The sequence below is a fragment of the Galeopterus variegatus genome, unplaced genomic scaffold, assembly GCF_000696425.1.
Source record: "Galeopterus variegatus unplaced genomic scaffold, G_variegatus-3.0.2 Scaffold9956, whole genome shotgun sequence".
Taxonomy (NCBI): domain Eukaryota; kingdom Metazoa; phylum Chordata; class Mammalia; order Dermoptera; family Cynocephalidae; genus Galeopterus; species Galeopterus variegatus.
In genome coordinates, this window is record NW_007736067.1 from 41,749 (window position 1) to 67,209 (window position 25,461).

At 34.9% G+C, this 25,461-nt stretch overlaps 1 protein-coding gene across 1 annotated transcript in view; it reads left to right on the plus strand.

Moving 5' to 3' along the window:
- The window catches only part of LOC103609694 (amyotrophic lateral sclerosis 2 chromosomal region candidate gene 11 protein-like), a gene marked incomplete at its 3' end in the record, with an annotated part of 40,438 nt that extends 18,784 nt beyond the window's left edge, over positions 1-21,654 (plus strand). The window contains exons 2-5 of the mRNA XM_008593992.1: positions 14,468-14,554; positions 15,918-15,969; positions 17,387-17,532; positions 21,532-21,654. Of these exons, the coding sequence (XP_008592214.1) occupies positions 14,468-14,554; positions 15,918-15,969; positions 17,387-17,532; positions 21,532-21,654 (408 nt within the window). The remainder of the gene's footprint in view (positions 1-14,467; positions 14,555-15,917; positions 15,970-17,386; positions 17,533-21,531) is intronic.
- Positions 21,655-25,461: the final 3,807 nt, after the last annotated feature.

Sequence of the window (25,461 nt, forward strand, 5' to 3'; positions counted from 1 at the left end):
TGGGACACAATAACTAACTACATTGTATATTGACAAAATAAAAATAAAAAAAAATAAAAATGCTTTGCTGTGAAATGTTTTCTGTGGTCATTCCTTGTCCATTTGTGAAGGAGACTTTATATTCTAATGCTTAAGGTAATGTAATTGGTCAGTCTACTTAACTGACAAATGCTATATACCCTGAAAGCAAATGGTAAGCATGAGGCTGTTGATATGAACCCCACTGAGCATGAAACTCACACTTCTTCTGGATATTTGTCTACTGCCTAGTCAGCTGTTTGTGCTTTCTTATTTGTTAAAGAAAATGATAAAGTGTAATATTTTTTCTTGCAATCTTAGTGGATAACCCCTGGGTTCTGCTGTTGATGTCCTTGCTTCACAGGGACAGAAAACCAGAGGTTAAAAAGGAATCACTGTTCCTGAGCTTGGCAGAGAAAAAGATAAAGAAATCCTTTTTTGAGTTAATAATTACACGTACCCATAACTTGCATAATAAATGGCAGGGTTTGGCCAATCAAATCAGTTAATTCTTCTTCCCAGGTAGATGACCTTGGTTTTGGGAAGCATGAAGACAAAATTTTCCCTTCTTGGCATCATTTTTATTATAATGAAATTGTTTTTTTACTTATCTGTGTTTAACACCATAATGAACTTCTTCAGGGCAAGAACACTTCAAGCTGTAATCAGTGCAGTGCCTGGCATATAGTTGTACCTGCATATTGGTAAATGTTAAATAATTAATGTAAGGATAGTGAGGGTTCAATTAGGGTTGGGGGTTGGACTGTTCTAGGAAAAGGTAAGTATGAGAGCTGGTGGGTTTTCAATGAAAACTGAAGTGGAGGAGAGTGGGTCAAAAAAGTCATTGGGGAAGAAGTAAATACAATGTGAGTGAGTGTACAGACTTTTTAATGGAAGTACCACAAGGGATTTGTATTCAAGGTGGGGCCAAAAGTGACAAGAGATGAAAGGTACAGTGGAATTAACTGAAGTAAAAATTCTCTGAAAGTTTAGGAGAAATTCTGGGTGGAGTCAGAAGGCTTTATGAGGCTAGTGTTTAGAACCTTTGCTCAAGGTTCTGATAGAAATTTGGCAGAGTTGTTTTGCTGATGTTGCTGCCATTTAAGAGAGCTCTGCTCAGATGAGGAAGGAAAAGTAAAAAGGTACTAAAATGAGAGAAGAGGCAGGATTTTTGCCAGCTTGTTTAATGGTTAATTGAGCATTAGTATTCTAAAGAAATCTTTTAAATTTCCAAATTATTTTGTATTTATTGAAGTGCATGTTCAAAATGGGCTTCCAAAATAAAGGTTATCAAAACATTAGAAAGAATGAGATTCCACATTAAATAAACATGTAATATACCACAGTTTGATATTTTTATGATGATACAGTAATTGCCACTCAGTTATCTTAAACCACAAATTAAACCATATATATGACACAGTAAACCAATCAGATGCAACAATAACAAAATGACCCAAGATATATAAAAAAAAGATGATACAGTAATTGCCACTCAGTTATCTTAAACCACAAATTAAACCATATATATGACACACTAAACCAATCAGATGCAACAATAACAAAATGACCCAAGATATATAAAAAAAATTTTTTCAATAAAATGAAAGTAATTGTTACATACTTTATTTTTTTAATTTATTTAATTTTTAATTAACAAATAATTATATGTATTTATGGGGTACAATGTGGTCTTATGATATATGCATACATTGTGGAATGATTTAATAACCCTAATTAATATATCCATCACCTCATACCTATAATTTCCTTGTGGTGAGAACATTTAAAATCTACTCATCTAGCAATTTTGAAATGTACATTATTATTAATTGTAGTCACCATGCTGTTCAATAGATCACTAAAACTTATTCCTTCTATTTAAATGAAACTTTGTACCCTTTGACCAACATCTCTCTTTTCTCTATCTCCTCCTGCCCCTAGCTTCTGGTAATCACCATTCTACTTTCTAATTCTTTGAGTTTGACTTTTTTTAAGATTCCACATATAAGTGAGATCATGTATTTTGTCTTCCTGTGCCTTGCTTACTTAGCATGATATTCTCCATTTTCATCCATGTTGTCTCAAATGATAGCATTTCCTTCTTTTTTAAGGCTGAATAGTATTCCACTGTGAATATATACCATATTTTCTTTATTAATTCATCCACTGATGGACACTTAGGTTGTTTCCATGTCTTGGCTTTTGAGAATAATGATGAAATGAACATAGGAGTGCAGATATCTCTTCAACATACCATATGTAAAAAGCCCATAGCTAATGTCGACTGAAAGCTTTTCTTCTAAGTTCAGGAACACTGTGAGGATGCCCACTCTTACCACTTCTATTAAATATGGTACTGGAAGTCCTAGCCAGAGCAATTAAGCAAAAATAAAGAAATAAAAAGCATTGCAGTAGGAAAGGAAGAAGTGAAATTGTGTTTGCTGACAGCATGAACTTATATATAGAAAACCCTAAATACTCTGTCAAAACCAGGTAGAACTGATAAACTCAGTTAAGTTGCAGGATACAAAATCAACAGACAAAAATCAGTAGCATTGTTATATACTTTAAAACAGAATTTTCAACACAACTAAGGATTTGTTATAGGGATTTGTTAAAAGTTAAACAAGCAATTCTTAAAAAATACATAACAACAAAGATTCCAGGAATGTTAACGCTTACAAATAAGGCCATGTTGATTCAAGTTCAGCAAATATTCGAGATAAATGTAATTCTCCTTTTTGGGTTAGATTTTTAGTGGCCCTTGCCTGTCTTCTCCATTCCTATCCTCTCTCCTCCCTTTCTCTTAATTTTACCATTTAAGTATATATTAAAATGTTTTGTAATTTTTTAAAGGCTAAGCATTTTGTATAGTCACCAAAAAAAAAAAAAACAAAGTTAAATACTAACCCACAAATACCAGTTAGTGATGTTACTCTGGAATTATTCACACAACTAAAACCCAAAAGACATTTGTTTATTGCTCCATTCCAGTGTACCTGTTTCAAGGAATAAATTTCCAGTTCTTTCAGTGGCTGATAACTGAAGGAATATTGCGATACTAACAAGCAGGATTACTGGTATTTATGGGAGATAGTACCAGATTAAGACTAGAATATGGTAATGATGGTCATTTTTAGTAAGGAAGGAGATCTTGAGCCACTTTTTTAGAAGCTCCTCTGGGTAGCAGATTTCAAACTCTCTGGTGTTAAAGTGGTTGTATTGGTTTTATATTTCTGTATAACAAATTGCCACAAGTTTAGCAGCTTAAAACGAACTCCATTTGCTAGCTCACACTTATGTAGGTGTAAAGTCAGGTGCAGTGTGAATAGGTTCTCTGCTCAAGGTATCACAAAGCTGAAATCAAAGTTTGGCCAGACTGTGTGCTTTTCTGGAGCGTCTGGGGAATAATCTGCCTCTAAGTGTGGAATGGTTAATTTTAGGTGTCAACTTCACTAGATTTTAAGGAATACCTAGGAACCTGACAAAGCATTATTTTTGGGTGTGTCTGTGAGAGTGTTTCCAGAGGAGACTAGCATGTGAGGCTGAGTGGACTAGGTGGAGAAGACCCACCCTCAATATGGTTGGGCACCATTCAATCTGCTTGGGGGGCCAGAGAGAACAAAAACAGAGGAAAAGGCAAACATTTCTTTCTCTATCTGCTGGAGCTGGGATATACTCTTCTCTCCCATTTGTGGACATCAGAAATCCAGGATCTTCAGCTTTTAGGTTCCAGGACTTACATCAGCAGTACACCCAGGCTCTCAGGCCTTTGCTCTTGGACTGAGAGTTATACTATTGCTTCCCTGGTTTTAAGGCTTTTAGACTTGGACTAAGCTGTACTACCAGTATCCCAGGGTCTTCAGCTTGCAGGCAGCCTATCATGGGACTTCTCAGACTTCATAATTGTGTGAGCCAATTCCCCTAATAAATTCCCTCTTATATGTCTATATACCTGGCCTATTGGTTCTGTCTCTCTGGAGAACCCTGACTAGTACAAAGCTCACTCAGGTTGTTGGTGTAATTTAGTTCTTTGTAGTTGTAGGACTGAGATCCCCATTTCCTTGTTGGTTTTCAGCTGGAAACCATCCTCAGCTTTTTGAGCCTACCTATATTCCTTGCTACATGGCCCCCTCCATGTTGAAAGACAATAACAGAAAATTTATTATACTTTAGATGTCTTTACCTTCCCTGTCTGACTTCTAGACCCAGATTCAAAAGACTCATGTGATTAGGTGAGGCCTACCCTGATAATCTCCCTAGTTTAAGGTCAACTGATTTGGGACCTTCATTAATTTGCAAAATCCCTGTACAGCAGCACTTGGGTTAGACTTTGATTGAATAACTGCTAGAAGGAGTGTATGCACCAGGGGCTATGATTTGGGGAAGTAATCTTAGAATTCTGCATACCATACTAGCCAAAACACTTTTATCTTTACTTTGAGAGAGCATCAAAGTAAAGATGCTCTTCAACTTATGAAGGGGTTATGTCCCCACAGCCCATTGTGAGTTGAAAATATTGTAAGTCAAAAATGCATTACCAGCTAGCCACCAAGAAAAAAAAAAAAAAGAAAAAGAAAATTCATCTGATACACTTAACCTAGCGAACGTTGTAGCTTAGCCTAAGCTACCTTAAATGTGCTCAGAACACTTGCATTAGCCTACAGTTGGGCAAAATCATCCAACACAAATCGTATTTTATAATGAAGTGTTGAATATATCATGTAATTTTTTGAATATTGTACTGAAAGTGAAAAACAGAATGGCTGTACTCATCATTAACATATACGGCTGAAAGTATACTGGGCTTGAAGAATGTTTGAAGCATTGAACTAAAATTAATTGCTGGGTGATGGGATGCTACAGCAACAGGGTCATCAATTTCTCTCTCTCCTGATAAAGCTCAAGAATAGCTGGTAGGGGCTGGCTGGATAGATCAATTGGTTAGAGCATGATGCTGATAACCCCACAATCCAGGTTTGGATCCCTGTGCTGGCCAGCTGCCAAAACAAACTAAAAAAAACCATAGCTGGTAGAAGGCATGGGAGCATTCACACTTGGTGGTTTAGCAGGTGGAGTGTTCTTCAGGAAGATACCAAGTTTTGACTATACAATTTGTATTATCTTTTCATTGTATATTTCTCTATAGCAAGAGCATACTGTATCTGCCTGTCAGCTCTTGCAAATCTCTCATAAGAATGTCATCCATTTCTTCCAAGATCCATATCCCACTGCTGATAGTAGCAAATGTCTCTGCCAGTTTCTTTGCTGTGAATTTTCTTGGTGCCTTGGGTATCACTTCCTTCTCTGCCTCAACTTCACTTTTTTCTTCCCCCATTTCCATCAGCTCCTCACTGGAAATCTCTTGAGCCTCAATGCCTTCAAGCTTATGAATATCCTCTCCATCAATGTCCAATTCTAGCTGTTTCCCAAGCACTAATATCTTATTTGTTACTTACTATTTCATCAACAGCTGAGTCTTTGTTAAATTCTTTCAATGTGTTCACTTATGACTTCAAAGCTTTCTTCCAAGTGCTGTTCATGCATTGCACTTCCCATGCACATCTTCCCATGCTGCAGTGATGTTCCGGATAGCAGTTAGAATGTTAAAACCTTTTAAAAAGTCTCGAAATGTTGAGCTACATTCAGCTACCTCAACAACTTGCACAAACTTTTGGTGTAAATAGTACGCTTTGAACTCATGTTGTGCCTTGATCCATTGGTTGTATTGGGTGGCAAATACACAACCTTTACATCAGGATATGTGTCGTCAATATGCTGCAGATGCCCTGGAGCATTGCCTAAGATCAGAAAAATCTTACATGGGATGTTGTTTTGCTTACAATATTTTCTTGCCTGCAGAATAGAACAGTTCAAAATGAGTTTTCAAAGAATGCTGATGTCATCCAGGCTTTCTTGTTATGGCGATAATAAATAGGAATTGTATGCTTGCTCACATTCTTGAATGCTCTAGGGTTCTCTGAGTGGTAGATTAGGAAAGGCTTTAATTTGAACCCTGCAACATTTCCTCCCCAAAGCAGCGTTACATGGTCTTTGAATGCCTTGAATCCTGGCATTGTCCTGGACTCCTCATGAATGTATGCATACTCCAGCATATGCTTCCAGAACAAGTTTGTTTCATCGACATTAAGCATTTGTCCTGGCAAATATTTCTTACCCACAATTATCCTATGCAGCTCTTCCTTAAAAGCTTTGGCACCTTCAGTGGTGGCACTTGCTTCCTCACCACTGAACTTCACATTATGAAAATTATGATACTTTTTGAAGAGTTGGAAGAACTCATGACTTGCTATAATCATTTGCATATACGTAGGATCACCAGCACACTCTTTTGGCATGTAAGAAAGACATCTTGCCTTAGCCTGGATCATCAGTAGACTAAGTGGTATGTGCTTCTGCATCTGGTCTTCCATGACATGACAAGTAATTTTTTTATATCATCAATCGGCCCAGCTCTTTTCTTTGTGATGACAGTGGATTTAACTGATGCTGGTGATTTCATTGCATCACTGATTCACTTCTAATCCTTTAAGATGGTTGAGATTGTGGAAGTCCTAACTCACATGTGATGGCCATTACTGGCTTGCCGCCTTCATGCTGAGCAATTACTGTTGATTTTAGAGTAATTGTGCCTTCCTCTTCTTCTCAGTAGGAGCAGGAGACACAGATGGGCATTTTGTAGACATGATGAGATGTGAAAACACAGTATCCAAAAACCGCTGGCAAAACAGTACACTGTAGAATATTGATAGCTTACCCTCCTGATTGTGTGGCTGACTGGGAGCTGCTGCTCGCTGCCACTGCCCAGCATAATGAGTGAGTATGGTACTGTATATTGCTAGCCCAGGAAAAGATCAAAATTCAAAATTCGAATACAGTTTCTGCTGAATGCATATCACTTTTGCACCATTATAAAGTCGGAAAATTCTAAGTTGGGGGAAAAATTGGAGTCTGTATAAACATATTGATCTGCTGTAATTTACATGTGTTGCCTGTAGAATTTGGGTGACTTATGAAAATCATAGGATTAGATGAAATTTCTCTGGAAAGTAGTCAAAAAAGACTGGGAAGTCCTTTTTTCTATATTTATTCATAAATTTCAGTGACTTGATAAAACAAAATGACTTTTAAAGTTTCATGAAGTTTATATTTCAGGACTGTATCAGAAAAAGAATATTGCACATATTTTCTTTTTTGTGTAATCTCTAATTTCACTAAAGTCAGTCAGTTGAGTCTAATAATTCCACATGGTTGCATAATTTTTCCAAATATATTTGAACCTGTGTATTCTCAGGACCAAAACTGTATTGCTGAATTCAATTGCAAACTTACAAAAATAGCATTTTAAAAGGAATCTTAATGTCTTTTTCTTTCAGCTACAATAGAAAAGATCACAGAGTAAATATCTGAATAATACCGATTTTATCGTATCAAAATCTTTTTACTTGTTGAATACAGTTAATATGAATTTATCAAAGCAGTTACTCCTAAATCCCTAACAGCATGATGTGAGGTGTTCTCCTTTCCATTCTCTAGCACAATACCTGAGTAAATGAACTTCTGTCTCCATACTGAGGCTCCTTCTGAATTTTCTCTGCAGATATCTAATCCGTTTTACTTGAAGCCTTACATGTAAAAATAATCTTCTGAAATAGCAGAGAATGACATTAGGAAATGATGTCTACATAGTGTTTCGATATATAATTCGTCTATATAATAAGTCTCAAAATCAGGCAGACTGGTTTCTCCTACTTTATTCTTCTCTTAAAAATTATTTTGGCTGTTTAGTTCCTTTGACTTACCTTATAAATTTTAGAATAATCTCATCTGTAGTCTACAAAAAACTTGCTGGCATTTTGATAGGAATTGTGTTAAACTTGAATATCAATTTGGGAAAACTTGACATCTTTACTATGTTGAGTGTTCCAATCTATGAATACAGCATGTCTCTCCATCTATTTAGGTCTTCTTTGATTTCTTTCATCAACATTTTGTAGTTTTCAGTACAAGTCCTATACATATTTTGATTGATTTACACCTACGTATTTGCTCTTTTTTTTTGGAATGATTGTAAATAGTATTGTATTTTGAATTTCATTGTCTACATCTTTATAGCTGGTATGTAGAAATACAGTTAATTTTTTTTTCCTTTTTGTCTTTTTTACTGACCGGTAACGGGATCGCAACCCTCGGTGTCGCGCCCGTACCGGGGACCGGCAACGGGATCGCAACCCTCGGTGTTGCACCCGCACCGCGCTCAGCCAGTGAGTGGGAACCGGTCTCCACATGGGATCCGAACCCTTGGCGGGAGTGCTGCCGCGCTCCCAAGTGGCGCACTCTTCAGTGCACCACCGGGCCGGCCCAAAATACGGTTAATTTTTTATGTTTATCTTGTGTCCTGTGCATTTGCTGAACTCACTTATTTCCAGGAGGTTTTTTAAAAAACAGATTCCTTGGCATTTTCTACATAGACAATCATGTCATCTGCAAACAGGGACAGTTTTCTTTCTTTCTTTCCAATCTACATGACTTTTCTTGCATTATTGCACTGGGTAGAACTTCTAGTACTATTTTGAATAAAAGTGGTGAGAGTAGATGTCTTTGTCTTTTTCCTGATCTTAGGAGAAAAGTGTTCAATTTTTCAATTTTAGCTGTAATTTTTTATAGATGGTCTTTATCAAACTGAGGAGGTTTCTGTATTTTTTTCTGGAAAAAAAAAAAAAACTTTTTTTAAACCGTGAATGGGTACTGAATTTTGTTAAGTGCTTTTTCTGCATCAATTGGTAAGGTTATGTGATTTTTCTTCTTTAACCTGTTAATATGTTGGATTGCATTGACTGATTTTCAAAAATCAATTCTGGCTTGCATCCCTGAAATAAATGCTACTTTGTTTCCAACAAAAAACTACAAAGCATGCAATGAAACAAGAAAATATGTGAATATGCCCATTCACAGAAGAAATGAACAAAAATTGTCCCTGAGGAAGCATAGACATTAGAATTATTAGACACAGTCTTTAAATTAACTGTTTTAAATATGCTCAAAGAGCTAAAGGATACCATATATAAAGAGATAAAGGAAACAAGGAAAATGAAATATGAGGAAATAGAGAATATCAATCAATAAATAGAAACAATAAAAATGAACTAAAATTCTGAAGCTGAAATGTATAATAACTGAAATGAAAAACTCATTGAAGATAGAATCAGTGAACTTAATTATAGGACTATAAGGTCTCCCAGGTTCCCCCACTCTCTTTCTGTGTCCTGACCAAAAATCACAGAGTGCCTCATCCCTCTGTGACCAGCCAGCTGTAGGTTCCTTCTAGCAGGCTTGAAACAAAACCAGGGCCTTGAGCATTCCCAAGATCTTATAATGGTGTCCAGGTTGTTGCAAATACTGAAAGAAACTGGCCCTGGCCCTGAGCCAAATTCTTTAAACCCTTGTATAAACTTAATACCCTGACCCCTTCACTGCAGAGATACGTTGGTAGAACAACTCTTTCTGTCACTGTCTGTCATGAGGATATTTTGCAGCACTCTGTAAGTTCCCCTAAAAAATGTTCAGACTGATCACCCTGGCATTTAGTGCTTCTTTCTTTGGAATCTCAACTTGCCCCATCTTGGGATGGTTTGGGGCACTCCTTTGTAGGAACTCCCCTGCTGCTGCTTTTGGGGAGATTCCAGCTATGGGTTTGATGAGATAACACAAGGACATTTGAAATTATCCAGTCTGAGGAGCAGAAAGAAAAAAAATGAATAGAGCTTAAGAGACCTGTGGGACACCTTTTAGCATACCATCGTATGTTTAATGTGAATCCCAGAAGGAGAGGAGAGAAAAGGACAGAAAGGTTGTTTGAAGAAATAATGGCCCCAAACTTCCCAAATTTGATAAAATATACATCAAAAAATCTACACCTCCAAGAATCTCAGCAAACTCCAAGAAAGGTAAACGCAGAGAGTTCCACACTGAGACATATTATAATCAAATTGTCAAAAGCCAGCTAAAGACAGTCTTGAAAGCAGCAAGATAAAAGCAACTTGTCATGTACAGTGACTCCTCAGTAAGATTAAAACCAGATTTCTCATCGAAAACCAAAACCATGGGATGAAATTTTTTAAAGTGCTGAAAGAAAAAAACTCAACCATGAATTGTATAACCAGCAAAACTATCCTTCAAAAATGGAGAAATTAAGACATCCCAGTTAAAAAACAACAATAAAAACACCTGAGGGAGTTCATTGTTAGTAAACCTGCCCTACAAGAAATGTTAAAGGGAGTCCTTCAGGTTGAAATAAAAAGATGCTAGACAGTAACTCAAAGCCATACAAAGAGATAAAGAACTCCAGTAAAGTTAATTGCAAAGGTAAATATAAAATCCAGAATTATCGTATTTTTGCTTTGTCACTCTTCTTTTTATTTTGATATGATTTAGTAGACAACTGTGAAAAAACAATATTGTAAATCTATGTTAATGGGCACACAGTTTTTAAAGATGTAATTCGTGACACTAACGACATAAGGATGGGATGGAACTATATAAGAGCAGAGTTGGTTATTCTATTAAAGCTAAGTTGGTATCAATTCAAACTAGATTATCATGAATTTAGTATGTTAATTGTAATCCCCATGGTAATCGCTAAGAAAGTATCTTAAAAATATACACAAAAGAAAATAAGAAGGGAATCAAAATGGTATAGCACTTTAATCTACACTTCATTTATTTTTTGTCCCAATAAGGCCATTTATGGCATTTCCACCCCCCACAGTACATGATCTAGTCCATGATCACAGTGTACGCAGTTGTCATATCTCTTTAGTCTCTTTTAAACAGGAGCATTTTCTCACCCTTCCTTTGTCTTTAATAATTTCAATATTTTTAAAGAAAAGATGCCAGTGATTTTATAAAATATTCCTCAGTTTGAGTTTGTCTTATGTTTCCTTTGGTGTTGGGTGTTTTTCATAGTATATGTTTGGAGGCATATGATGTGAATCTGCTGCTCATTGATAATGTTAATTTTGATTAGTCAGCCAAAGTGTATAGATACTATCGTTCTCCTTGCATCTAATAAGCAGTCTGTGGGGAGATACTCTCAGACTATATATAATTTTTTTTTGAGGAGGAGACTATATCCATATTTTTATTCCAACAAACTTTTCCCCCTAAATTTAGTTGAATTGGTGATTTTTCCCCAAATAATCTTTACTATTTTGGTGGGAAAATCATACCTTTTTAACTCTACCACTCCTTCCATTTTTACCAGTTGACATTCTTCTAAAAGGAAAAGCTCTTTCATTTATTCATTCTTTTTCTCTTTTTTCCTATTATCAGTACAGATTGTTCAATGGATTATAATAAGTTATTTTCCTTATTTATTTCGATATTCAAACTGTTCCAGAGTTTGTCAATGGGCATCCCTTTTTGGTGGCTTCTGTGACTTTTGGACATTATTTTGAGGACAACCTTTCTGGCCCCAAAAGATGTTCTGTGCTCATCTGTATGTTCCCCTTTTCAGCCTTGGATTTCTTAACTTTCTTTTAGTGGATAATGGTATTTAGAAACCCGAGAAATGGGTGCAAATTGGTGCTCGTTGCTGTTGAAGCAGCATTGCTTCATAGGTCAGCAGATAGACTTGTGAATTCATGAGTTTGTACTTCCAATTCCAATCCACATCTACAGGGCTCTTTCTTGATTTTTTCCATTTGATGTTTGTATTCCCTTCTTCCACAGTGGAAACCTTGGCTCCCAATAGCATCAATACAGTCATACATTGCTGAGTCCTACAGTACATATAAAATAGTTTCAGAATCACTACATTCATACTACTACAAAAATCATATTTACTAAGTATTGAAAAGTTTTGCATTCTTTTGTTTTTTCCTTCAGTGTGGTTTTGTTATTCACTTGAAATATAGTCAGGTTCATTTATTCCTATTTGCATTCAGTTTCAGAGTTATTCCCCATGCTTATTGACTTAATTTTATTTTTTATACATAGAATATTAACACACTTTCAAAAGTTAAAATTATATAAAAGGTATGCTCAGGGAAATGTCACGTTCTCTTTCATCCTGTTCTCTCTGCTCCACCCCATTCTAGCTCCCTTTTGGTAACCAGTTTTGGGTTTATTCTTCCTGTGTTACTTCAGATACATGTATGCTTTGTTATCTCCTCTGACTTCTAACACAAAAGGTTGCATTTGCTTTTTTCACTTAACAATATATCCTGTAAATCCCAATTATTTCATAGCAATCTTTCTCATTTTTTATTTTTACAGCTGCACAGTACTCCATTGTAACTACATACTATAATTTCAACCAGTTTCCTATTTGGGGCCTTTAGGTAGTTTGCAATATGTTGCAATTACAAATAATTTCATCGCAAAACTTTGTGATAAGTATTTTCATTTGTTGGAAGTATATTCTCAGGGTAAATTTATAACACATATCTTTAGTGCAGATTATGTCTTTTGGCATTAAAAAAATGTTCTCATTTGTCTCACTTAGTGGTTTTTGGACTGAATTCTACTCTAACATCACAGTCTAGTTCTCTGCTTTCTTACTGTTTTCTCTTTGCATAGTATATCTTTATGTATTCCTCTGTGTTAGCCTTTTTGAATCACTGTTTTAGGTGTGTCTCTTGTATTAATAGGTTGAATGACCACCCTGATTTGCCTCGGCCTATCCTGATTTTAGGACTGAAAGTCAAGAGTCCTAGGTAATTCCTCAGTCCTGGGCCAACTGGGATGGTTGGTCACTCAGTGTATCAAGGATTAGAAGATTTCATCATCTTTTTCCTTTAATGGTGTGTGTTAACCCATCAACATTTACTGAAGTGACTGATATGTTTGGTCTCAATGTATTATGCTATACTTACTGTGTCTTTTTCATATGGTTTATCTTTTTTGCTCCTTTTAAAAATTTCTTTTGGTATTTAGCAAAGCTTACATTTTTGCTCCAGTGGCTATCTTTGTGTTTATACCTTTCTAGGGTCCTTAACCCTCATCCTTTAAAAAACTTAATTTTTTACTCTTGGGTATGTCAATTTCAATTGGAATCCTTTATTTCCAACCTGCTGTTTACTCAAAAATCTATGATCTATTCTAGTTTTCTCTTTTTCACTTCATGCTCCACTCTGTTTTGAGGGTTGCATTCTTTCTTTTTCAGAAGAACATGTAATGTTGCACACTCTTCTTCTACCCATATCCTTTCCCTTGTTTTAGTCTTAACTCTACAATTGTTTTACTGTTCTCCCAGATACATAGTGGGTCCTATCAATATGTAGATTTTTCTCTAGTTGCCTATGTTTTTATTGGATTATAATTTTAAATATTACTTCTTTCCTATTGTTTTTCTTCTTCAAGGATTCCTTGTTTGCTTATCTTCCAATTCATCCACTTTTCTCTGACCCTCTATACTTCTTTCTCTATCTCATTTCAAGTGTACCCTCTTCTATCAGTATATTGAAGGGTAGTTTCTTTAAATGGATGATGTTGTAATTGGTAGGAAGTGAGGGAAAGGATGGGCATGACCTGTGGTCTTCTTTTGTTTTTCTGGTATCCTTAATTTTCCCTCTTACATCCTTTTTTTCTTCAGTGCCATGTATACAAGGGACACCTCTTCTTTGTTTTCTTCACCCCAGAACAGTGTACCTCTGAGGAAGCCACTTCTGGTCTTTTTTTTTTTTTTTCCCAGGTCCCTTTTCTATAGCCATTGCTGTGACCTACCAATTCCTAGACCCATGGTCAGAATTTTTGCACTTAGTATATTGAACTTTCTCTTTCTCTTAGGATGATTTTTTTCTATGCTTCCTTTGTGTTCCCCACTCCTTTCGGCTCTTTTCTACAGTCTCTTAAGATTCTCTTACCTTGCTCTCTGTTCCCATAGATTTATAGTGCTGACAGTTCCAGTGAGTGCTCTGTTGGAATTTGTATTTTCTGTCTCTACTTATAGGAAATTCGAAGTTTGTGACATTTTCTATCCTAGTAATGCTGGAGGCATGTGTCTTGTGTGGTTTATTTGTACTACTCATTTTAATGTATGTGTATGTGAGTAGAGATTCAGATCCCAGGTGGTTCTTATGCTAGGACCAATTGGAGCTCTGTTCTTATAACCCTTTCAAGATGTCCTATTATATGTTCAGTCTCTTAAATGAAGAACCAATTGTTCTTACTACTATTCATTTTTCTCTTCTTTCATGATTCATTTAATGATTTTATATTTAATTGGTACCTTTTACTTTTCTGATAACTTATTGATAAGCTGATTGAGAAGAGGACTGAATTTCTTAGTCATATTAATTTTCCACTGCCTAGAATACCTAATACTAAGATACTCATAAAATAATTGTCAAATTAAATCAGTCTTTTATCTGGTTATGTTCTTCTTTTCCTTCTGAAGTCTTTAATTAGTTTATTTACATGGCAGATGCTGAGAAAAACTCTTAAAGGGTCTGAGAGTGAAGAACAGGAAGTTGTACCTGAGACACCAACTTTGGAGCCATTTGGGGATGTGGTATGTGTGACTAGCCCTCAATAAACCTGCACAAATTATTTATTATTTAATATGAAGAGTAGTTGATGCTTATTATTTAGAAATAAAAAATTATGTGTAGAAAGTGGTCCTCTTTGATAATATATTCATGAATTTTTCATTTTTATGAATCAGAAAAGCATTGTAATAATCACTGAAATTGTGGAAAGCATCCTGATTCACAGTATTAATGTTTTCTGTGCTAGGGGTTCCCAATTATAGTTATATCAGAATCACCTGGAATACTTTTTTTTTAAAGCATTGACTTTGGACCCACCTAAGATCTGCAAACTTAGAATCTCTGAGAGAGGGACCTGGGAATCAGTATTTTTATTGAATTCTTTAGGTGATTATATTTATTGCTAGATTGAGCTACAGTTTGAAAATTGATCCCATACCCCTCCCTCATTGCCCCCAAAAACCTCAGAAACAAAAGAAAACATACTGATTACACTCAAACACACACACACACACACACACACACACGTAGGAACTAATATCTAGGTTGAGAACCAAAAAAAAGTGTTATTCTATTCTGGGAGCTTTAGACTATGGAACATGAGGATCTATGTATATTTAGAACTGTCAAATATCATGGCATTCTTTTACAGTTATCTTTATTTTCTGAACACTATTAGAACAATTAGTGGATGTGAAATAAGAATATCTCTTATCCTTCTCTACCTCCTATTATATACAATGTTTCATATAATATTTCTGCATTTTTTACTTGGTTTTTAAGATTAAACGTGGCTAAATATATCTGGCTAGTACCACATATTAGAATTAAAATGTTCCTGCATTTATTTTGCCTTCGATTTTATGATTAAGCACAAAATACAGTTTTCTTTAATATTTAGTAAAACTTTGTACAAGAGAGAATGAATATTTCACAGCCCCTTGCATGTTATAGCCAGTGAATTATTATTGAATGAATAAAGTGGTTTTAGGATACTGGATAAAAGAGCTTATTTGAAACAAAGCATGTTTGTGTTTTTATATGCAGGGTGCTACATTTCATCAGTTTTCACCTAGTATAAAATAAAAATAATTCAAAGTGATGATCAGATTTAAGTTAATAATGAACAATTTGTTTGCTTTGTTTTCTTGTTCATTTTAGATTTGTTTTGAACACACCTTAACCGTTTTTCTTCTGTATTTCTGCTTTCTAATATTTTTCTATTAACTAGATATTTATGATGAGAAACAGTATTTCTAATGAGAAATACCAACAAAGTGGAGCTTTACTTTTTAAAAAATATGTATAGTTCAATATAAATTGGAAGAAAATTTAACTTTTTAAAAAGTGCATTCACTATCTGTGTTTTTGTTTTGATTGTTATAGGTTGGCTGCCTGGCTGTTCATATAAAGAATTGTGGACATTTTATGCCTAAGAGTATCCTTTCTTTTGATTTAAGAATCACAGTATAATCAATCATATCTCATTGTTTCAGTTATCCATTGCTGCGATACAAACCACTCCAAACCTTAGTGACTTAAAACATTAACCATTTTATTTTCAATCACTATCTGTGTATTCACTATGTGGTGCTTCTGCTTCATGGTATCACAGCTTGGCTGCAGTTGTCTGGCAGTTCAAAAGGACTGGAATATCTGAAATGGCCTGTTTACATGTCTGGTGCTTTAGTGGGGGATACCTGGAAGGTTGGACTTAGCTGACATGCTGAAATGGTTGTACTTCTCTCTCTTTGTGTATAGTTGCATTATGTATTTTTTTCTTCACTAATTTTGATTTTTTAAAAAATTACGTTAATATATTATTTATCTTCCTTACTGAAGTTTTTGGTATCCCCTTAAATTTTGTGCCATAGGCGAGTGCCTCTCTTCTTCATCCTAGATCCAGCCTTAGTCACATCCATTGAATTTTTTTGGTTAAAGTAGTCATAGGGCCAGCCTGGATTCAAGGACAGGGGAAATAAACTTTTATTTTGATGTGGGAGTAACAGAAGATTTTCAGCTATCTATAATCTACTTTAATCACCATATAAGTTAAAAATATATATATATATTTTCTTGGATGATAATGCTAATTTATTTGTAAGTAAGGAGTGTGCTTTCTTAAACTTTTTAGAATTTATTTTGTATTGGTGCCTTTAAATACGTTGAATGCTTATCTATCTTTAGATTTATCATGTTTAAAACCAGTCTCATTATGGAGACTTGGTGTTTCTTTTTTATATAAAGAGAATTTTTGAAAAGAATTATATATAAAGACATTTTTGAAGATAATCAGCTAAGTCAGGGAACCAAAATTGTTTTCATGCATGGAGTGCTATGAAAGATAACACTTCAGACCAATGTAGTATAAATGAAGTATATAATGAAGTGAATTAGAGAGAACACTTTGCTCTAAGTTCTATTGCGTTAAAATTAGAAAGAAATTATTCACAAGTGACATATTTTTTGATTTTTAAAATTTCTACATAATTATGCTTAGAAAAAAATTACAACTATATATTTAAATATTTAGTCGCCTTAAGATTAGTACTTATGTATGGAAAATTTGGAAAGGAATTATGATGGAAATATGAAGATAAAAATATGATAAGTGATCTAAGAAAGAATGAACCTCCTTTTTCTACTTATATTAGCCTAGCAGTGATGGGCAAAAACACCATTTTAAAAGACTTTTTTCTCTATTGTTTAATATATTCTAGAACTACTATGTCTTCTTGATAGCTATATCTAGTTGGTTGATTCTTAGGTTTCGTCCTGAATTGTTCAATGGATTAATTTGAATATGTTATTGTTCAATTACTACAAAACTTGTTTCTTAAATATTCTATTTTCAGTCAGTTTACTACATTACACTAATTTATTCATTCGCATCTCTATAAACAATGTTGTGAAATATACAAAATTTCATAGCTTGCTGTCCAAAAACAATGAAAAGAACCCTGCAATTAAGTTTGGTGAAATAAAGTATTTCTCCGTACAGGTAATGTTAAAGTTCTCTTCTAGATGTAAGAATGTCTGTTTATAGTTTCAAATATTCTACACAAATTATATCTTTTTTTAAAAATGGGGAGGAAAGAAACAAAAGAAGTGCCTTTTATTTGGTATTTTACTGTATTCCATTTCTATACTGTGGACTGTAGTGATATTTTTAATAAATAGCTTAATGCAAAATGCGTAATCTTGGTGGACTTCTCCCCTGAGATGTTACTGTCTGTGGTTTTGAGTATTAATCACATATATATTTTTCTCTCTTGCTCTTTCATTCCCATCTACTCTCTTCCACCCTTTCTTTTTATTTATCTCTGCTCCTATTCCTTCTCTTCTTTCCATTATTCCTTTTATACAGACTCTTTCTTTTTTTTTTTTTTTTCCCTTTTTGTCTTTTTTCGTGTCCGGCAACGGATCGCAACCCTCAGTGTCGCACCCGTACCGGACCAGGACCGGCAACGGGATCGCAACCCTCGGTGTTGCTCCCTCACCTCACTCAGCCAGTGAGCGGGAACCGGTCTGTATGTGGGATCCGAACCCTCGGTGGGAGCGCCACCGCGCTCACAAGCGGCACACTGTAGCAGTGCGCCACCGGGCCGGCCCTATACAGACTCTTTCTAAACATTTTTTGCATGAATTACCTTATTCAGTCTTTATATGAATATATTATATTATATATATATATAATACAGACATTCATAATCATCCTTATTTTACAAATGAGGAAACTGAGGTACTATGTAGTTAAAGAATTTTTTTGAGGTCACAGAGCTACCATGCAGTGGTGTTGGGAATGTTGGCAGTCTGGCTTCAGACCACACATTTTATTAAACTGCCTCTCACATCAGAACTTGCTATGTGTCTGTTTAAAGTTAAGCTTCTTAGAATCTTAAATGTATCTCAAATCTTTCTTTGAAATGAGTAACACTATTCCATGCAACTACAGGATTCATTGATTAGTCCAACTGTTTCCTCATAGTTTTACTACATTAGTTGAATTTTAGTGAAATCCTAGCACGTTTTCTATATGTGCTATATGTTTTTTACAGATTTCATTTTGTTTAAGTGTTTGGTATTGAGTATAGTTCTTTAAGCATGTGATTTAAAAAAACAACAACAAAACAAGACATAGTTTTGCTAGAAACAATCCATACTATTTATTTTACTTTACAAATTGTTTTCCTAACCTTCACTGGCAAGTTCTCAAGAATTTTGATTATCTTCTTCTAAAACGTGTTGAGTTATTTTCTAGAAGACAATTAATGCCTAGCAGATCACCTTGATTCTATGGAGGCTTGGTTTAGGGAGGGATCTATTTCAGTTTTTGTCCTCGGTTCTAGAATTTTGTTTTTTTTTTTGACTGGTAAAGGGATCGCAACCCTTGGCATGGTGTGGTCTGCACCATGCTCAGCCAGCGAGCGCACCGGCCATCCCAATATAGGATCCAAACCCGCAGACTCAGTGCTACCAGAGCCGCACTCTCCTGAGTGAGCCACGGGGCCAGCCCTGATTCTAGAATTTAACGTTCATCCTTCTCCGGGGCAAAACAAGGATCTTAGAAATTTTAATTCCATTTATCACCCTCAACTAATATGTTATTGTTGTCTTGTATTTTCTATATTTTTAAATCCCCTAAGCTATAATTTATATTTGTTTAATTTATTCTATATTTTCTAGTTTCCCTTCATATTTGCCATTTTAACCTTTCTTACAGCTCAGATTATCCTCCTGGTGTTACTTACCTTCTGTCTAAAGTATTTATTTTAAAATTTCTTCCAATGAGAGTAAATTGGTGACAAATTCAGTTTTAGTTTGCCTGAAAATGTCTTTATTTTATTCTCATTCTTAAATGGAATTTTCATTGAGTATAGAATTGTATATTTGCGGTTACTTTCTGAAGCATCACCTCACTGTTTCCTGGCTTCCATATTTGTGGAAGAGAAGTCACCTGTCAATAATGTCTTTTTCTATGTGTCTGTGTATGTGTGTTTGTATTTGGATTTCTTTCTGTTTATTGTGTTAGGATTTACTGAATGCTTAAACTGGATTGTTGAAGTATATCAGTTCTGGAAAATTCTTAGCTATTATTTTTCCAAATATGCCTCTCTGCCCATTTTCTTTATTTTATTTCCTGGAACTTTTTAAAACATATTTTAGATGTTCTTACTATCTTCCATGTCCTTTAGCCTTTTAAAAAAATGTTTCCTTTCACTTTGTCTCTCTGCCTTACATTCCAGATAATTCCTCTGATCTTTATTACAGTTCACTAATTCCCTTAAGCTGAATCTAATCTGTGGGTTGAGTCCATACATTGTTTTTATTTCTACACATTTTATTTAGTTTTTTGTTCAGGTTTGCTAAATAGTTTTGACAGTTTCCTTGTGCCAAGAGTATATTTTCAGCTAGTTTTTTATTCATTTAAACATAGTAAGCATAGCTCTTTAAGTTTACATATTTGAAGTATTTGTGGGTCTGTTTCTGCTGATTCTCATTCGTGGTGCTTTGTTTTCTTGCTGGTTTAGTTATTTTTGACTGTGATCTACTCATTTTCCTTGGAAAATTATTTGTGGAACTCCTTTGAGGTCTGGGATGAAAGTAGCAGCTTTCAGGGAAATTTGTGTTTTCTTCTGAAGCACCTGAGACCACTACCAGTTTGGGACCACTTTAAATTCTACACTTGAGAGTTTGGGCTTTTTTGAAAATTTAAGTTGTCCTGTTTATTCATTTATATTTTGGCAAAATATAAATAATATAATTTTTTTTATACCATCCGGTGAATATAAAGCTAGGCTATGTTTCCACTAACAGGTTTTTGTTTATAGCTTATCAGTGAGTCCCCTCTCCCTTCCCCTGCCCCCCATTCTGCTCAGCAGTACAACTTTCCTTGGAGCCTTCTATAGATGGGATGGGAGGTTTTCCCATTCACTGAAGACATATCCTTTTGGATTCTCAGTTTTATGGGAGGAAGCCTGGGTGAGGATTCTCTGTAAATGCCCTGTGTCTTATCTTTTCCCTTCTTTGTCTTTCAAGGCCTTAAAAACTGCAGTTGTAAGTGACCTTATTGGGATATGCCCTCAGGAAAAATGAAACTTTAGGGTCTAGTTTACCTGCCAGAGTGTCTGCCAATACCTGGAGTTTTAAATGATTATTTCTTATCATTTTATCAACCTTTTTATGCTTTTAAGAAGATATTTCTGATGTTTTATTCAGCATTGTACTTTTCTAGTAGATAGACTGTTTCCAATAATCTAGATGCCAAATTACTGAAAAACTGAGCCTGCTCTCTTAACTGCGGTGCTGGCACACAGGGCTTCAATTTCCTTTTTCTTATTTCTCTGGGAAGACTGTCACAAGCATAACATTAAGAAGTCTCATACAGACTCTATGATCTCAACCATGAGGAGAGACACCATAAAAAGGCACCTAGAATCTTGGGAGTTAGGGAGGCATGAGACTGTTTTCTACTTAGCACAAGAGTGTATAAATTTTAAAAGTTACATAATAATGGTATTGTACTACAGAGCTCAGGGTTGGGAAAGAATTTTAGTTTCAGAAATAGTATACGTATTTTATCAAAAAGTTAAAAAGCAGAGACTAAAAAAGATATTAGATGTCCTTTAATAATGGTTATTTGGATAAACCTGCACTTGGATTCCCTGGATTATTTGGATTTTATATTGGATATTGGATTACCTTTGATAGTATAGTTTCAGTAGAATGTTGAGGGTGAACTTCTGTGTAGAGTTAGAAAGAGAATGTAGGCAATGAATGTTTCAAAAAGACTATCATTGATGTTAGACATAAACAAGATTCTGATTTTTGATGATAGTAGGATATATGTGGCTGTGAGGTTGAAAAGATGACATATGAAAACTAATCACTAGGTATGCACATAATGTAATATAGTTTATGGATGTATTTATTTAGAAATTATATTTGAAATTCAGACTGAAAATGTAATCCTTTTTTTAATATATATTTTGATATTGAGGTTCCTAGGCGTCAAGATGATGAACGGAATAATATTCACTTGGAACTAATGCAATATGACAATATAAAAAAAAATCCTCTCTTATTAGGGAGTGTTCAGGTACATCTTTATGAAGTAATTCAGGTATGTATCAAAATAATTTTTTTTTTACCTTAGTAACACATTGACCAGTTGGTGTTTGTTGTTATGATTTATGATACTCGATGGACTCTTTTTGTTTATTATCTGCTTGCAAATTCATGTGCTTAGGAAACAAAACCTCCTTCTGGCTATCAAAAACAAACAAAAAAAAGTTGGTTTGTAACAGCATGGGTTTTTAAAAATGTATTTTCTAGAAGATTAGTGATACAACCTGAATGACTGAGCATGATTTTTTACTTTATTTAAATTTACAAATGAAATTGTATGTATATAATCATGTAAAACATGATCTTTTGAAATATGTATATATTGTGAAATGGCTAAATCAAGTTAAGCATGTTTTATTATGTTTCGGAAATGTTTTAAGACATGATTCAAACTGCGAACTCTGTTTCTTTAACTGGCAGCACAAATTTCAGTTCAGTTCTTCTGTCCTTAGGTGGGTTGCTTTCAGTCTACCTTGTGCACGTGTCTTTTAGGGGTCAGCCAAAGATTTGGACAGAATTTATACACAGATTTTGTGGTTTCTTCTCTCTTGCTTTCTCCTTTCTAGGAGTCCCCCCTCCCCTGTCCCCCACCACCATTTTCCAGCTGCTATGGTTGCCACTAATTGATTAGTGAACGAGTATAAGCAATCTGAAGGATATTCAGGAGTATTTGTTATGACATAAAGCAAAGAAACCTTCAAAGACTAATGGGGTCATGTCAAAAAAACATAAGAGCCAGATTGCAGGGCCTCCTACTGGAATGGGTCCAAATTTTCTATGTTGCTGCCTGATACTACCTATGGCCTTCTGCTCTTTCCCCAAAGAAAAGATAATGATTATCCTAAACTTTGTATTTATTATTCACTTTCAAAGTTTTACTTCTTATGTATGGTTATAAAAATATTTTCATTTTATGTTTCTAAACATAGTATGTTTCTATGAATTAATACACTTAATTTCACTAGCTAGCGTTCATTCTTTTACTGTTGTATACTATTCCATGTGGGAGAGTTCCTCAATTTATTTGCCCATAAGTTTATTTTATTGATATTTTAGCTGTTTACTTCTTTATTTTTAATTGACAAATAATAATTGTGTATATTTATGGGGTACAATATAATGTTTTGATCTCTGTATACATTATAGAAAGATTCATGTAAGCTAATTAACATATCTGTCACCTCATCAACTTATTTTTGTGTGTGTGGTGGGAGTGTTAATAATCTATTCTTTTAGCAATTTTGAAATATACAGTATACATAGTTATTAACTGTGGTCGCCATGCAGTGCAATATCACTAAATCTTATCTCTCCAATCTGAGATTTTGTACCCTTTGGTCAACATCTTCCTTTTGTCCATATCTCCCACTACTCCCAGCCTCTGGTAACCACCTTTCTACTCTCTATTTCTATGAGAGCAACTTTTTAGATTCCACATATAAATGAGATCATATAGTATTTGTCTTTCTGTGCCTGGATTATTTTACTTAGTATAATGTTCTCTAGTTTTATCCATGCTGTCACAAATTACAGAATTTTCTTCTTTTTAAAGGCTGAATGGTATTCCATTGTGTATATATAACAAATTTTCTTTATCCGTGCATCCAGTGATAGACACTTACATTGCTTCCCTATCTTGACTATTGTGAATGATGCTTAAATGAACATGAAAGTGCAAATATCTCTTTAACATACTAGTTTCAAATCCTTTGGATATATTCCCAGAAGTAGGATTGCTGGATCATATGGTAATTCTATAGTTTTTTGAGAAACCATACTATTTTCAAAAATGACTGTACTAATTTACATTCCCATCAACAGTGTAAAGGGTTCCCTTTCCTCCACATCGTTGCCAACACTTGTTATTCATCTTTTTGGTAGTAACCATTGTAACAAGTGTGAGGTGACATCTCATTCTGGTTTTAATTTGCATTTCCCTGGTGATTAAATGTTGAACATTTCTTCATATATCTGTTGGCCATTTGTATTTCTTCTTTTGATAAATGTCTGTTCATATCCCTTGCACATTTTTTTTTTCTTTTTGTCTTTTTTACTGACTGGTAACGGGATCGCAACCCTCGGTGTCGCGCCCGTACCGGGGACCGGCAACGGGATCGCAACCCTCGGTGTTGTGCCCGCACCGCGCTCAGCCAGTGAGTGGGAACCAGTCTCCACATGGGATCCGAACCCTCGGCGGGAGCGCCGCCGCGCTCCCAAGTGGCGCACTCTGCAGTGCGCCACTGGGCCGGCCCTCCCTTGCACATTTTTAATAGAGTTGTTTGTTTTCTTTCTATTGAGTTGTTTGAATTTCTTATACAGTTTGGATATTAGCTCCTTATCAGATGTATAGTTTGCAGATATTTTCTCCTAATCTGTGGGCTGTCTCTTCACTGTATTAATTGTTTCCTTTGCTGTGCAGAAGCTTTTTAGTTTGATGCAATCCCATTTGCCTATTTTTACTTTTTGCCTGTGCTTTTGGAGTCCTATCCTAGAAATCATTGCCCAGACCAATGTCGTAGAATTTTCCCCTCATGTTTCTTCTAGTAGTTTTACAGTTTTGGGTCTTACGTTTAAGTCTTTCGTCCATTTTGGGTTGATTTTTGAATATGGTTTGAGATATTTCCAGTTTCATTCTTCTGCATGGGGGCATCCAGTTTTACCAACACCATTTATTGAAGAGACTGTTCTTTCCCCAATGTAGGTTCTTGGCACCTTTGTCAAAAATCAATTTACCCTACATACTTGCATTTATTTCTGGGCAGTCTATCCTGTTCCATTGGCCAATGTGTCTGTTTTAATGCCAGTATCATGCTGTTTTGATTTCAATAGCTTGATAATGTATTTTGAAATCAGTGTGTGATGCCTCTAGCTTTGTTCTTTTTGCTCAAGATCACTTCAGCTATTTGGGTCTTTTTTAGTTACATATGAATTTTAAAATAATTTTTCCAATTTCTGTGAAAAAGGACATTGGAATTTGGATAGGAATTGCATTGAATCTGTAGATCATTTCATGTAGTATGGACATTTAAATAATACTAATTCTTTTGATCCATGAAAATAGGATATCTTTCTAACTAAGTGTGTCTTCTTCAATTTCTTTCATTATTGTTTTATAGTTCAGAGTACAGGTCTTTCACCTGCTTGGTTAAATTTACTCCTAAATATTTCATTTTTTTGATACTATTATAAATGGAATTGTTAATTTCTTTTTCAGATGGTTTGTTGTTAATGTATAAAATGCTACTGATTTTTGTTGCATGTTGATTTTGTAACCTATAGCGTTACTGTATTAATTTATTAGTTCTAACAATTGTGTTGTGTGTGTGTGTTTGTAGTCTTTAGGGTTTTCTGTATATAACATTGTGTCATCAGCAGAGACAATTTCACTTCTTTCATTTCTATATGGATGCCTTTGATTTCTAGTTTTATGCCATTATTATTATTCTTTTTTTGCTGTGAACAATACTTTATTTTTTTTTCTTAATTTTATTTTGTCGATACACAATGTGGTTGATTATTGTGATTATTGTGGCCCATTACCGAAACCTTCCACCCTCCTGCCTCTCCCCCCTCCCTCCCAACAATGTCCTTTCTGTTTGCTTGTTGTATCAACGTCAAAATTGTAGTTGTTATGTCTTCTTCCCCCTGCCCCCCGGTTTTTTTTTGTGTGTGTGTCTGTGTGTGTGAATTTTATTTATTTTTAGCTCCCACCAATAAGTGAGAACATGTGGTATTTCTCTTTCTGTGCATGACTTGTTTCACTTAATATAATTCTCTCAAGGTCCATCCATGTTGTTGCAAA